Source organism: Notamacropus eugenii, chromosome 2 (genome assembly GCF_028372415.1).
Source record: "Notamacropus eugenii isolate mMacEug1 chromosome 2, mMacEug1.pri_v2, whole genome shotgun sequence".
Lineage (NCBI taxonomy): Eukaryota > Metazoa > Chordata > Mammalia > Diprotodontia > Macropodidae > Notamacropus > Notamacropus eugenii.
Window position 1 is genome coordinate 269,570,194 of NC_092873.1, and position 13,804 is coordinate 269,583,997.

At 38.7% G+C, this 13,804-nt stretch overlaps 1 protein-coding gene across 3 annotated transcripts in view; it reads right to left on the reverse strand.

The window, feature by feature from the left end:
• The window catches only part of LOC140527256 (rho GTPase-activating protein 29-like), an 82,844-nt gene that overhangs the window by 44,254 nt on the left and 24,786 nt on the right, over positions 1-13,804 (reverse strand). For all 3 annotated transcript variants that reach the window (XM_072644059.1, XM_072644057.1, XM_072644060.1), the window contains exon 3: positions 3,488-3,619. In XM_072644059.1, coding sequence (XP_072500160.1) covers positions 3,488-3,619 — 132 coding nt within the window. The remainder of the gene's footprint in view (positions 1-3,487; positions 3,620-13,804) is intronic.

The following is a 13,804-nucleotide window of genomic DNA, read 5'->3' on the forward strand; positions in this document are numbered from 1 at the left end:
AATCTCATGGATAATTCTGCCATGTGAAAACAATCCAGTCCTGGAAACAGAGCAGAGGTCACATTGGAATTCTGCCTCCAACATAGGACCTATTTTGTGCTATTTCTTCTTATTCACAGCTCTCTTTCAAAACATGTTCTTCAAATAGTCAGACTATAATGTGAAATGTGACATGTTATGAGAAAAAGGATTTTTGCCTCTGGCTCTTATTACTGAAAATATATATCATCATAGGCATGCTGAATTCTTACACGTGCGTATGCATGTATATGCCTATGCACGCATATGCATGTAGACATTCAGTTTTTTTCAAATGGCTAACTCAATTACTTCTTTACTAAAGATATTTATATGCACATATCTGTGCACACACACTAAACACATACTCATATATGTATACATACGTACACACTCACATATATACATACCCATATATGTGCATATAAACAGCAGTTTAGTCTTTAAAAATTTTTTGTTATCCCAACATCACAACAATGATATAACATAAGGTCACATGTGCAATAAACCCAATAGTGCATGCTAAATCTATATAGATATACATATATACATGTATATGTGTGTATATATCTTCATCTATAATCCTTAGTTATTGAAATGACTTCTTCCGGGTCTGGGTCTTTAGGCTCATGTTAATACATATATTACCCTTGTTAAAAATATATCTCAATCCATATTATGGAGTTTGGTTAATCAAATACCTTCCTCCAGACACTTCTTTTAAAACTCAGGGGAACAAAAACAAACAGAATTTTAAAATTGAATTTGAGACTACAGTCCATTTAGTATTACATATATGTTTGTGTTTACATGTATGTGTATATATACCTATATATGTGAAATCTACCATTACTATCACTTCTAACTAAATGCAGCAGTGGCAGCCACATTTTTAACGGCACTTTTCCCTTTTTGGTCATCATTTAGTTTTACCCTATATAATTAAATTACACAATAAAACTTTTAAACATAGCTAAGCATCAGCTACAAAAATCTACAAGTGTTATAAACACATTTACTTACTACTAACACATACATATATACGTATCTAGGTATGAACTCCTAAGCATAAATTCAGAAATATATCAAAGTTTGTCAGTACATTTCTCTAACATTTTATTTAACCTTCTTAGTTTACCAGCTATTAAGAAGATTAAATCAGAGACAAAGTAACAGAAATCTAATGATACATAATGTACTGTTGAAGTATAACTCACCATAACATATACTATATATCCCTTAGCCAAACATCTTTGGAAATGTAACAAATTGTGAAATCCTGCACTAATGACAAGGGATTCGTGGTTAAAAACATACAGCCCCTCCCCAAAGATGTTTTGCTCTGAAACTGTTTCTAATTCCAAAGTGATTGTTACTTTGTGTGAGGCCACCAAATATTTTAAAAGGCTGCAGAATCTTTCCCTTTCAGATACATCCAGCGAGGCAAAATAGAGCAACAATGACCCCATGAAGGAAGACAGCCATAGAGTGAAATCAATGTAAAAGGCTGTCATACCCAAAGATACAAAGGCTCTGCCTACAAAGCAGCCTGAAGAAATGGCTTTCTTCACTCAAGTCTGCTTCTGGAATGCGGGCATCAACTCTAAACGTGCACTCTCTTTCCCCAGGACATCCTGACAGCATACAATAGCCACTAACAACAATCAACCATTGCTATTTCTCAGCATGGAAATTTGGCTCTCTATAGACAGAAATTGCCCTATCAAAATGAAGTTTGATGGCATCTGTAAACGACTTACTGAAAACAAGTATGGCTACTGGGTAAAATTTTAAAATTTACACCAGTGATACACTAGCTGTTACATTCGCCTATTGCAAACCAGCTTTGGTTTTTCCATGTTCCAGACCAAGATATCAGATAACTGTATAAATACTTATCTAATGTTCATAAGATAAAAAAGCAAATTCATTAATTTCTTATATTTCTATTCATAAGGATAGTACTTAAAATTATCTTATGCCTTTTATTATGGTAACCAACACTTACCTTCAAAATATTGGTTTGTATTGATTTTCTGCACATCTCTTATACATTCTCTCCTTTAGTACTTACTAAACTCCTTAAGGGTAGAGATGATTTCACTTTTATCTTTGTATTCCTAGTGTCCAGGAAAACATCCAGACCCTATTAATACTTTTATTTATTGAGATCTGAATTCAAGGGATAGGGTTTCATTCAAGCCAATGCATGCTTTGCAATCACACAAGCATTCATAAAATAGTAGAAATAAAACAGAATTCCAAATTTCTTCCTAGTCATAGATATTAGCTTCATGTATATGCATGAGAGCTCCTAAAAATAACTATGTTTTTGATAAATCAGAAAGTCACTACTGTTAGTCAACAATGAGGTTAAACAGCTCATTTTTTAATATATATATATTCTATTTATAGGCAAATCCTATAATACAAAGTAGGATAACACAAAGCTGACATTACCAATGCCCTAATAATGCTCTTTCAAACCACATAAGGTAATCTCAATAAAGGTTGAATACTGCTTGAGCATTAAACAAGCACTTAAAATTCTACTCCCCCCTCATCTTATCTGTCCTAAGTACCCACTGTCAATTCCCTGATACTACTGTATACAGTGGCTTCCTGCTTCATTAATAACATCTGTAATGTATAATTAAAAATTCCAAAAGGTGAATTCATTTTCATCAAAAGAACATCTTTTCCAATGTAAAATATTATACAGCCAAAAAAAATGCACATCCAATTTTAAAATGCTTAATGTATCCCTGACTTAGGTTTTTCACCACTCCAATACATCCTAAATTCTGTTGACAAAGTAATTTTTCTTAAATGTAATGGTTCAGATTCCCCAGGGGCTTCCTTTGACCTCTAGGATCAAATATCAGTTCTTCTCTTTTCACCCTAAAGTGCACACATGATGTTCACCTGTAGGCTCTGTGTCATCTCCTCACTAGACATCCCCCCCACCATGGCTGGAATGAACTCTTTCCTTACTTCTGCCTCTTTCTCTTTAACAGGCTGCTGTTCAAGCCCTATCTTCTGCAGGAAGCTTTTCCTGACTCCACCCAATTGCCAGTGCTCTCCCTTCCCTTTGTGTATATTTGTATTTATTCACTTTCCACTTATGCTGCATATGTTCTTATTAGAATGTCAGCTTCTTACAAGATGGGATTGTTTTATTTTATTTGTATCCCCACTGGCATCCAGTAGGAGCTTAACAAATGTGCTCTGTGAATTGAATTTTATTGTTTGTTTCCATGCAAAGAAGCTCCATTTTACTTCATTTCAGGCAGATACTTTTAGTATTTAAGAATAAACATTAGGGATTACACTAGACATTTAATACCACTGGCAGTTTACTTATAAGTTATATAGTCTTCTGAGAATATTATTTCTTAGAAAAGTATTTCTTATGAAGCAAAAAAAGGTACATATTTTCAGTTTTCCCAGAGCATTATGATTCTCTTACCTTTCACTTTTTCAATAACTACTCCTGCAGCACTAAGAATATCAGCTGAGTTGAGGATCTGGTGTTTTTTTATTATGGCCTGAAGAACTCTCAGCACCTCTCCAAGACGTTCATGCAGACAAGCTTGACTTTCTGAAAAAGGAACATATCTGCTATGACAAGAAGGAAAAAAACTGAATAAAATTTTGCATGGCACTTTTTTCTGAAGTTTACATTACATGAGCAAAGCTATTTGGATGCATATTAAAGATGAAACTTTGGTCTCTTGAAAAATCATTTCCATTTTAATTTACTACTGCAATTAAATATAATCTATCCTCTACTAAAACACAAATCCAATGCCTCAATGTGGCAGGAAGGTATACTACAGAAACTGTCCAAAGTCTTAGTGTAGTTTTAATAGGGGTGTCTATTACAACGGAGCACAAACTCTAGAAGATATCCTAGGATGTGGCAAGATTTCAAAAAGTAGGGGTCAAGAGAAAAGTTCAGAAACTCAAGGAAGGGACCTTACGGAAATCTAGTCCTTTTAATTTAAATAAAAACTGCTAAATCACAGTAAGTGGTCATTTATCCTTTTGTCTTTTTTGAAAGCCTCCTAATTAGAGGAAATCCATTACTTTGAGAGAGCCCCTTTCCACTCTAAGAAAGCTCATTATTAGGAAGTTTTTCATTAATTAAACAAAAACTCAATTTTGCTCTTTAAACTTCCACTCCCAGTTCTTAGCTCTGCTCTATCAGGCCAAGAAGCAATGTTTCCAAATGACAGCCCCTCAAACATGGGAGTAGTTAGCATATATGCTTTCCCTGGCCTGTTTCTCCAGGTCTCACATCCTATATCCTTTGGCTGATCACTCTAACCTGTCTAGTCTAGCTGAATACTGCTTTAATGCTCCAGCACATTACCCGTCCCTCCCTGTTCTATATCATCTGCAGATCTGATAAATGTCATCTTCACAGTCCTCCAAGTATTTGCACAGTGCCAAGGGCACCTAAGGCATTTAATAAATGATTAATATACAGAAGGGTTAAATGCTACAGGGCCAGATCTAAAAAAAAAAAAAAAAAAACCAAACCCAAAATTAAAGAGTTGGGAGTTGGCTCTTCTCATGTACCTTTCTTTGGGGCCATGATTATTCTGTCATTTTGGCTGTTTTGTGGTTATGTTCTTTCCATTTATAATGCTCTAGTCATTGTATATACTGTTTTCTTGGCTCTTCCTTTCCATCAGTTCATGTCTTTCCTTGCTTCTTTAGATTTATCATATTTGTCCTTTGTTACAGCACAGTAATATTCTACTTCATTCATATACCATACTATTTAACCATTCCTCAATCAATGGGCTTTGTCTCCAGTTCTTTGATGCCACAAAATGTGCTGCTTTGGATATTGTGGCTATAACATAGTCAAATATGCAAATGTATATGTATAGAATATTGACATTTTAGTCACTTTATTTGCATAATTCCAAACTACTTTCCAACATGGTTGCATCACAGTTTCACCAACAATGCACTAGACTAGTGTACCTTTATCAGTTTGCCTTGACATTATTTCATATATTTTGGATACCACCTTCAGTTCAACCAGCTATGAATCTACTAAGTTTACCTAGCTTGAACTTTTAATCCTCTCCAAAAGAATAGCATTAGGATTTTGCTAAAAATCAATATACAAGACACAACCTAACCCTGACCTAACAGTACAGTAACCTTACTACAAAAAGCCGTTTTGACATGACACGTTCTTAATGACTACCACTTCATTTTTTAAGTGATCAGAAACCACTTGTTCAATGATATATTTTAGAGTTTTGCATGAGATTCACATTAAATTTGTTCAATGAATAATTTCTGAAGTCCATCTTCCTCCTTCCTGTTTGATAATTAGGACATTTGCTTAATTCTGGTCTAACACCTCTCTTCCAGTGATCATGATTCTTTTAAAGACTAGTAACAGAGGCCTAAAAGATAGATATGCATGTTTTAAAATGCCTTGTCTTACAATCTGCCTGACCTTGGAGTCCTTAGTCCATATATAATGGCAATCTCAAAGTAAAATTCAAAAAACGATTGGAGAATTTACTGTACATAAGGGACTATTCTAGGCCCTGAAAGTAACTTACAAATAAACTGATCCCTGATCTCACAGAATTATAACTAAGGAGGAACAAGACATATACACATATACACACTCTGCTGACTCATGCTGAGTTTCAATTCCACTGGAATCCCCACATATTTTTCAGATAAATTGTTGTATAGTCACAATTTCCCTGGCTTATACTTGAGAAGCATTTTTTCTTAACCTAAGTATAAGGCTTCAAATCCATTCCTATTAAATTTTACCTCATTAGATCTGGTATAATGTTCTATATTGTCAAGGTCTTTTAAAATTCTTACTGAGTTCAATGAGGCTGGTTCATGGCCACAGTAACTCAGGAGAACCATTTAAGGAAAGAGTTCTTACTGGAGGTGCATTAACTTATCATTTAAACATTGACACTATATTTCAATAGAATCAAATACAGGACATTTTTAGTACAAAACTGGCAATTTATTTTTATTTTGTCATAGTATCTTACATGATGTTCTATTATCTAAATACTCTCATCTGTAATCTTGATAGGAAAGCTCCATGCAATGGTATAGAACACTAGAACCCATCCAAAGGCATTCCACCCCACATGCTGGATGCCTCTCCTCACTTTCTCTTGACCTTCTGAAGGTTCCAGTGGAGCATCATGTTTGTGCCTGGTCATCCTTCATTTCTGCCACTTCCCAGCACAGCTTCTCTTCCTATTGGTCGGTTGATCGGTTGTTTTCCTTCATCTTTGAAGAGGACCAAAATGACATCATGATGACAAAGTGAAATTTCAGTGCATCCAACTGTGGCTGATCAGACCAATATAAGCTTGGAATGCTCTACCACAGGTTGGGCACAGATAGTCCGTGTGAATATACTCAAAATTTGCACATCCTATGTTTACTTTCTGCTGTCTCAATTCTGCTTTGCTCAAAGCACACAGCACCTTTTCTGATGTGGGCATGCCATGCTGAGTGATCCTGTGCCACTGTCTCCCATGTTGCACAGTCAAATCCAAAGTTCTTGAGAGAGACCTTGAGAGTGTCCTAGTATCGCTTCTTCTGATCGTTTGCCCCATGCAAGTTTTCCATAAAATAGTCTTTATGGCAAGCAAATATTATGCATTTGAACAATGTGGCGAGCCCTTCGGAGTTGCACTCTCTAAAGAATAGTTTGAATGCCTGGCAGTTCAGCTCGAGCAAGGACTTAAGTGTCTGGTACCTTATCCTGCCAGGTGATCTTCAGAACCTTCCTAAGACAGTTCAAATGGAAGCAATTCAGGCATGGCGTTGGTAGACTGTCCATGTTTCACAAGCATATAACAATGAGGTCAGCACAATGGCTCTGTAGACCTTCAGTTTGGTAGTCATTCTTCTCTCCCAAACTTTTCTTCAGTCTCCCAAACACTGAGCTAGCTCTGGCAATACGTGCATCAACCTCATTGTTCATGTGCACATCCCTAGAAAGTACACTACCAATGGTGAAGTAGAAACACACAAATACGCTAGCTCCGAACCCACAGCCCATGAAATATCTGTAGAAAAGAGCTGCCAATAAATGAGGGAGCAGGAGAAGCCACAGAACAGCAGAGTGGATGAGATTTCTGTTCCAGAGAGCCTGAAAACCTCTCGCAAAAGGTTCTTTGCGCTGCGGATGCGGAGCAGAGCCCTGCCCTGCATTGGCTGCCCAGTGCCAAGAGGAGCAGATCCGAGCAGGCTTCAGGGACAGAATCTCCAGCAGCCGCGCGGGTCCCTCCACCCACAGGTGACAAGGGTCTGTGAGAGGGTCTCTTTGGCAGGTCGAGAGGGGAATGGGGAGCCCCCATGACTCAGGCCCCCTCGGGAGGCACCAGCGGAGGTGGGAGCAGACCAGGGATCCCCAAGCAGGCAGGAGCCTGGATCCATTGTTGAAGGTCTCTGCATAAACCCCCTGAGGGAACTGAGCCCGTGAGACGGCCCTGCCCCCACCTGGGCAGCTGAACTTGATCTCACACTGAATAGCAGCCCTGCCCCCGCCCAAAGCCCTGAGGCTGGGAAGCAGCATTTGAGTCTCAGACCCCAAGCGCTGGCTGGGAGGATCCAGAGGCCAGGTGGGTGTGAGGAGAATATTCAGAGGTCAAGTCACTGGCTGGGAAAATGCCCAGAAAAGGGAAAAAAACCAAGACTATAGAGGGTTACTTTCTTGGTGAACAGGTTTCTCCTCCCCTCCTTTCTGATGAGGAAGAGCGGTGCTCACCATCAGGGAAAGACACAGAAGTCAGGGCTTCTGTATCCCAGCCCACTCAATGGGATCAGACCTGGGAAAAGCTCAAAAAGAGCTCAGAAAATTTTGAAAATTATGTTAGAGAGGTGGAGGAAAAACTGGGAAGAGCAATGAAAGACTTGCAAGCAAAGTATGAACAGCAGATCAGCACCCTGCTAAAGGAGACCCAAAAAAATGCTGAAGAAAATAACACCTTGAAAAATAGGCTAACTCAATTGGCAAAGGAGGTTCAAGAAGCCAATGAGGAGAAGAATGCTTTAAAAAGCAGAATTAGCCAAATGGAAAAGGAGATTCAAAAGCTCACTGAAGAAAATAGTTCTTTCAAAATTAGAATGAACAGATGGAGGCCAATGACTTTATGAGAAACCAAGAAATCACAAAACAAAACCAAAAGAATGAAAAAATGGAAGATAATGTGAAATATCTCATTGGAAAAACAACTGACCTAGAAAATAGATCCAGGAGAGACAATTTAAAAATTATGGGCCTACCTGAAAGCCATGATCAAAAAAAAGAGCCTAGATATCATCTTTCATGAAATTATCAAGGAAAACTGCCCTAATATTCTAGAACCAGAGGGCAAAATAAATATTGAAAGAATCTACTGATCACCACCTGAAAAAAGATCCAAAAAGAGAAACTCCTAGGAATATTGTGGCCAAACTCCAGAGTTCCCAGGTCAAGGAGAAAATATTGCAAAAGCAGCTAGAAAGAAACAATTCAAGTATTGTGGAAATACAATCAGGATAACACAAGATCTAGCAGCTTCTACATTAAGGGATCGAAGGGCATGGAATAGGATATTGCAGAGGTCAAAGGAACTAGGACTAAAACCAAGAATCACCTACCCAGCAAAACTGAGGATAATACTTCAGGGGAAAAATTGATCTTTCAATGAAATAGAGGACTTTCAAGCATTGTTGATGAAAAGACCAGAGCTAAAAAGAAAATTTGACTTTCAAACACAAGAATGAAGAGAAGCATGAAAAGGTAAACAGCAAAGAGAAGTCATAAGGGACTTATAAAAGTTGAACTGTTTACATTCCTACATGGAAAGACAATATTTGTAACTCTTGAAACTTTTCAGGATCTGGATACTGGGTGGGATTACACACACACACATGCACACACACACACACACATAGAGACAGAGTGCACAGAGTGAATTGAATAGGATGGGATCATATCTTAAAAAAATGAAATCAAGCAGTGAGAGAGAAATACATGGGAGGAGAAAGGGAGAAATGGAATGGGGCAAATTATCTCTCATAAAAGAGGCAAGCAAAAGACTTTTTTAGTTTGGGGAAAGAGAGGGGAGGTGAGAGAAAAACATGAAGTTTACTCTCATCACATTCCACTAAAGGAAGGAATAAAATACACACTCATTTTGGTATGATAACCTATCTTACAATACAGGAAAGTGGGGGATAAGGGGATAAACAGGGTGGGGGGGACGATGGAAGGGAGGGCATGGGGAGGAGGGTGCAATTTGAGGTCGACACTCATGGGGAGGGACAGGATCAAAAGAGAGAATAGAAGTAATTGGGGGCAGGATAGGATGGAGGGAAATATAGTTAGTCTTATACAACACGACTATTATGGGAGTCATTTGCAAAACTACACAGATTTGGCCTATATTGAATTGCTGTCCTTCCAAAGGAAGGGGGTGGGGAGGGAGGGAGGAAAAGAAGTTGGAACTCAAAGTTTTAGGAACAACTGTCGAGTACTGTTCTTGCCTCTAGGAAATAAGAAATACAGGTAAAGCGGTATAGAAAGTTATTTGGCCCTACAGGACAGAGGAGAGGATGGAGACAAGGGCAGAGAGGAATGATGGAGGAGAGAGCAGATTGGTGATGGGGGCAATTGGAATGCTCGGTGTTTTGGGGTGGGGGGAGGGGACAAGGGGGAAGAAAATTTGGAGCCCAAAATTCTGTGAAAATGAATGTTAAAAGTTAAATAAATAAATAAGTTTTAAAAAAAAGAAAAAAAAAAGAAAGTACACTACCAAGGTAAGTGAACTAATCCACAGCATTCAGAACTTCTCTATTTGTTGTAACCAATGGTTCCACATATGGATGATGTGGTAGTGGCTGATGGAGCACCTGTGTTTTCTTGGTGTTAATTATTAGGCCAACATTGGCACAGGCAGCAGAGAATTGATCCGTACTTTGTTGCATCTCAGCTTCAGAGGCTGCACTGAGCGCACACTCATCTGCAAACAGAAAATGATGGACCAACACTCCTTCCACTTTGATCTTAGCCTGTGGCCTTTTCAAACTGAAGAACTTGCCATCAGTACAGTAGTTGACCTTCATGCTGTGTTCATCCTCACTGAAAACATTTGACAACATGGCTGAAAACATCATGATAAAAAGCATGGGAGCAAGCACACAGCCATGTTTCACTCCATTGGTGACTGGGAAGGCACGAGATCATTGTCCGTTATCCAGAACCCGGGCAAACATGCCATCGAGAAACTGACGTACAATATTGATAAACTTCTCTGGCAAATTTTGACATAATTTTCCATTAGCCCTCATGACTAACAGTGTCAAAGGCCTTGGTCACATCTACAAATGTGTACAGACCTCTGTTCTGCTCCTGGCATTTCTCCTGGAGTTGTCAGGCAGCAAACACCATATTGACTGTTGCTCAGCCCTTTCTAAAGCCACACTGGCTGTCAGGTACGTGGCCATCTTCCAGGTGAAGGATCAGCCTATTAAGGAGGATTCTAGCAAGAATTCTGCCAGCAATGACTATGACAGAGACGCTCCCCTGTGATTGTCCCAGGACAATCTATTCCCTTTACCTTTACAGAGATGGACAATGGAGGCATTTTTGAACTCCTGGGGGATAACCTCCTCTTGTCACATAACCTGGAAAATTTCAATCAGCTTTTGTATGAGCAATGGTTCCCCTACCTTGTAAATCTCAGTTGGAACAGAATCAACACCAGGTGCTTTGCCACATGAAAGGAGCCCTCGAAACCTCTTTTTCAGTTGGAAGTTCAGCTAAGGAGGGACTGACTTCAACCTGAGATAAATGGTCAATGGCCTCAGCATTGATTAATGATGGTCTGTTGAGAACGCTATGAAACTGTTCAGCCCACTTCTCTAGGAACATGTCCTTATCACTAATCAATGTGGCTCCATCAGCACTGAGAAGTTGTGATGCACCAGAGGTTTTTGGTCCATAAATAGCTTTCAGGGAATCATAAAAGCACTTTGGATTGTTACTATCAGCATAAAACTGAATTTCATCTGCCTTCTTACTGAGCCAAAAATCTTGCATCTCTCTAAGCTTTGCTTGTGCTTTGCTTTTAATGGAATTAAATACTGCTTTCTTAGAGGTGCATGAACTATTCTGCTGGTAAATCCTATGGAGTTATCATTTTTCATTGAGCAGCTTCTGAATTTCCCCATCATTTTCATCAAACCAGTCTTGGTGTTTGTGAGTGTTCTGACTCAGATGAGCAAATTCAGTGCTGTACACCAAATCTGAGAGCTGCCCACTCCTTCTCTGCTCCACTGCTGCCAACTATGTGCTGCTCAACTCTCTCTCCAAGTTAGCAACAAACTGTTAACACTCAGAGGAGCTCTAATTTACTGACATTAATTCTTCTGGTAGTCATTTTGCCTTGGGGGCAGCACTTTAGATGGATGCGAATATTTAGCTTGGAAAGGATAAGTCTATGATCAGTTTAGCACTCTGTACCACAAATTGCCTTTGTCACTCTCACATCTTGTCTGTCTCTTCTCCTTACAATTACATTGTCTATTAGATGTCAATGTTTGCTGCAAGGGTGCATCCATGAAGTTTTATTGTGTTTAGGTAAATGGAATACAGTGTTGGCAATGAGAAGGTCACGTGATATACAAGTCTTCAGCAGTAAATGACCATTGCTGTTGCTGTTTCCAACTCCATTCCTCCCTAGGACTCCCTAACAAGTCTGGTAGTCTGAGCCTACTCTAGCATTAAAGTCACCCAGAATAATAAGCTTGTCCTCTTTTGGCACACTGATGACAAGGGTCTCTAGGTCTTCATAAAATTTTTCTTTGACTTCATCAGGGTTTGTCATGGTGGGAGCCATAGGCACTCATGATGGATGATGGTATGACATTTTCCTGCGAATGGCAATCACATTGTCATGAGTCTGTCATTCACTCCTTTTGGCAGGCATCCCAGTTTGCTGATTAGATTAGTTTTGATTGCCAAACCTGCACCAGCTTCACGGTGTTCCCCTTCACTGCACCCACTCCAGAAAAATGTGTATCCTCTTCCAACTTCAGTAAGCTGGCCTTCATTTGCCAACTTTGTTTCACTCAGGTCTCTTCCTATTAGAGAGTGACTTGATGACAACTTTTACTCCTGCTGATTTTTAAATTCCTCCCTGGTTATAATGTTGCAGCCTGCTCAAATCACATGCCTCTCTATTTTCCTCTACCCAAAAGTCATTTTTAGTTTATTATGTAAATATAACATTTTAATTCATTTTCCTCAGCATATGTAAAAGGCTATTAATGAAACACTGAAAGTTCAACCTCTAAATGGCTGAACAAAACCCAGTAATTGTAATGGAATGTTATGCTGCAAGAAATGAAAAACAGCTTCAGAAAAAGATAGGAAGACTCATATGACCTGATAAAGAGTAAAGTGGAGAATAACTATGCCTCAGAAGCCATCTTATCCAACAGGTAGCTTAATAAGAATCCCCTCTATACAACTGTAAGGGGAGAGGGCAGGGAGTAGATATTTATCAAATGGAAAGGGATAAAATAAACCCAATGCACAGGTGATCCCATTCCATGTGATCTCCAGCAGATTGTTGCCTCTATCACACCTACTCTCACTAATCTTCAATAGCTTCCTATCTATTGGCTGCTCTCCTACTGCTTACAAACATGCTCATATTTCATTCATCCTCAAAAGTCTTACTTGATCTGTCTATCCCTTCTAGCTATCATCATATCTTTCCTCCTTTTTTCAGCTAACTCCTTGAGATGGCCAATAGAAGCCTCCACTTTCTTTCCTTTCCCTGTCTTTGCAGACTCTTTGCAGTCTGGCTCCCAACCTCATCATTCAAAAGAAACTGCTCTCTTTTTAATTCAATTTTATTTTCAGTTCTAAATTCTCTTCTCCCTTTCCCCTTTCTACCAAATGAGAAGGCAAGAAAAATGAAACCCATTACAAATATGTACAGTTATACAAAATCAACTGTCATATTACCACGTCCAAAAGAGAAAGAAAAGATAATATACTTCAATTTGTACTGAGTCCATCAGTGCTCTATTTGGAGATGCATAGCATGTTTCATCATTGTGCAAGTTAGTTTTCCGAAGTATTTTAGGATTCATTTCCTTTGCAATATTGTTATTATAAAATTGTTCTCCTGGTTCTGCTCACTTCACTCTACATAAATTCATATGCATCTTGCCAGATTTTTCTGAAACAATCCCTCTCACTTGTCACAGATGAACAGTATATCATCACCTTCCTATACTCTAACTTGTGCCATTTCCTAACTGACAGTACTCCCTTAGTTTCCAATACTTTACCACCATGAAAACAGCTGCTATAAATACATGTTTTGGTATGGAGGAGTCTTTTTCCTCTTTCTTTGATCTCTGTGGAGTATAGACCTAGGGACAGTATTGCTGGGTCAAAAGGTATGCACAGTTTAATAACTTTTGGAAAAAATTCCAAACTACTTTCCAGAATGATTGAACTAGTTCACAACTTCACCAACAATACAAGAACGCTCTATAAAATGCCAAATTTAATTATCTTTTTCTCAATCCTCATCCTTATTTTACCTCAACTTTTGACAATGGATCACCCTTCTCAACTTAACATTCTCTTCCATGTTTTCTTTCTAGGAACTGGTTCTCCTGATACCCATGTGACTCCTCCTCTGACTCCTTTTGTGGACCTTCTTCTGGCTGGAACCCAATAACTGTGACTGTCCCTTAA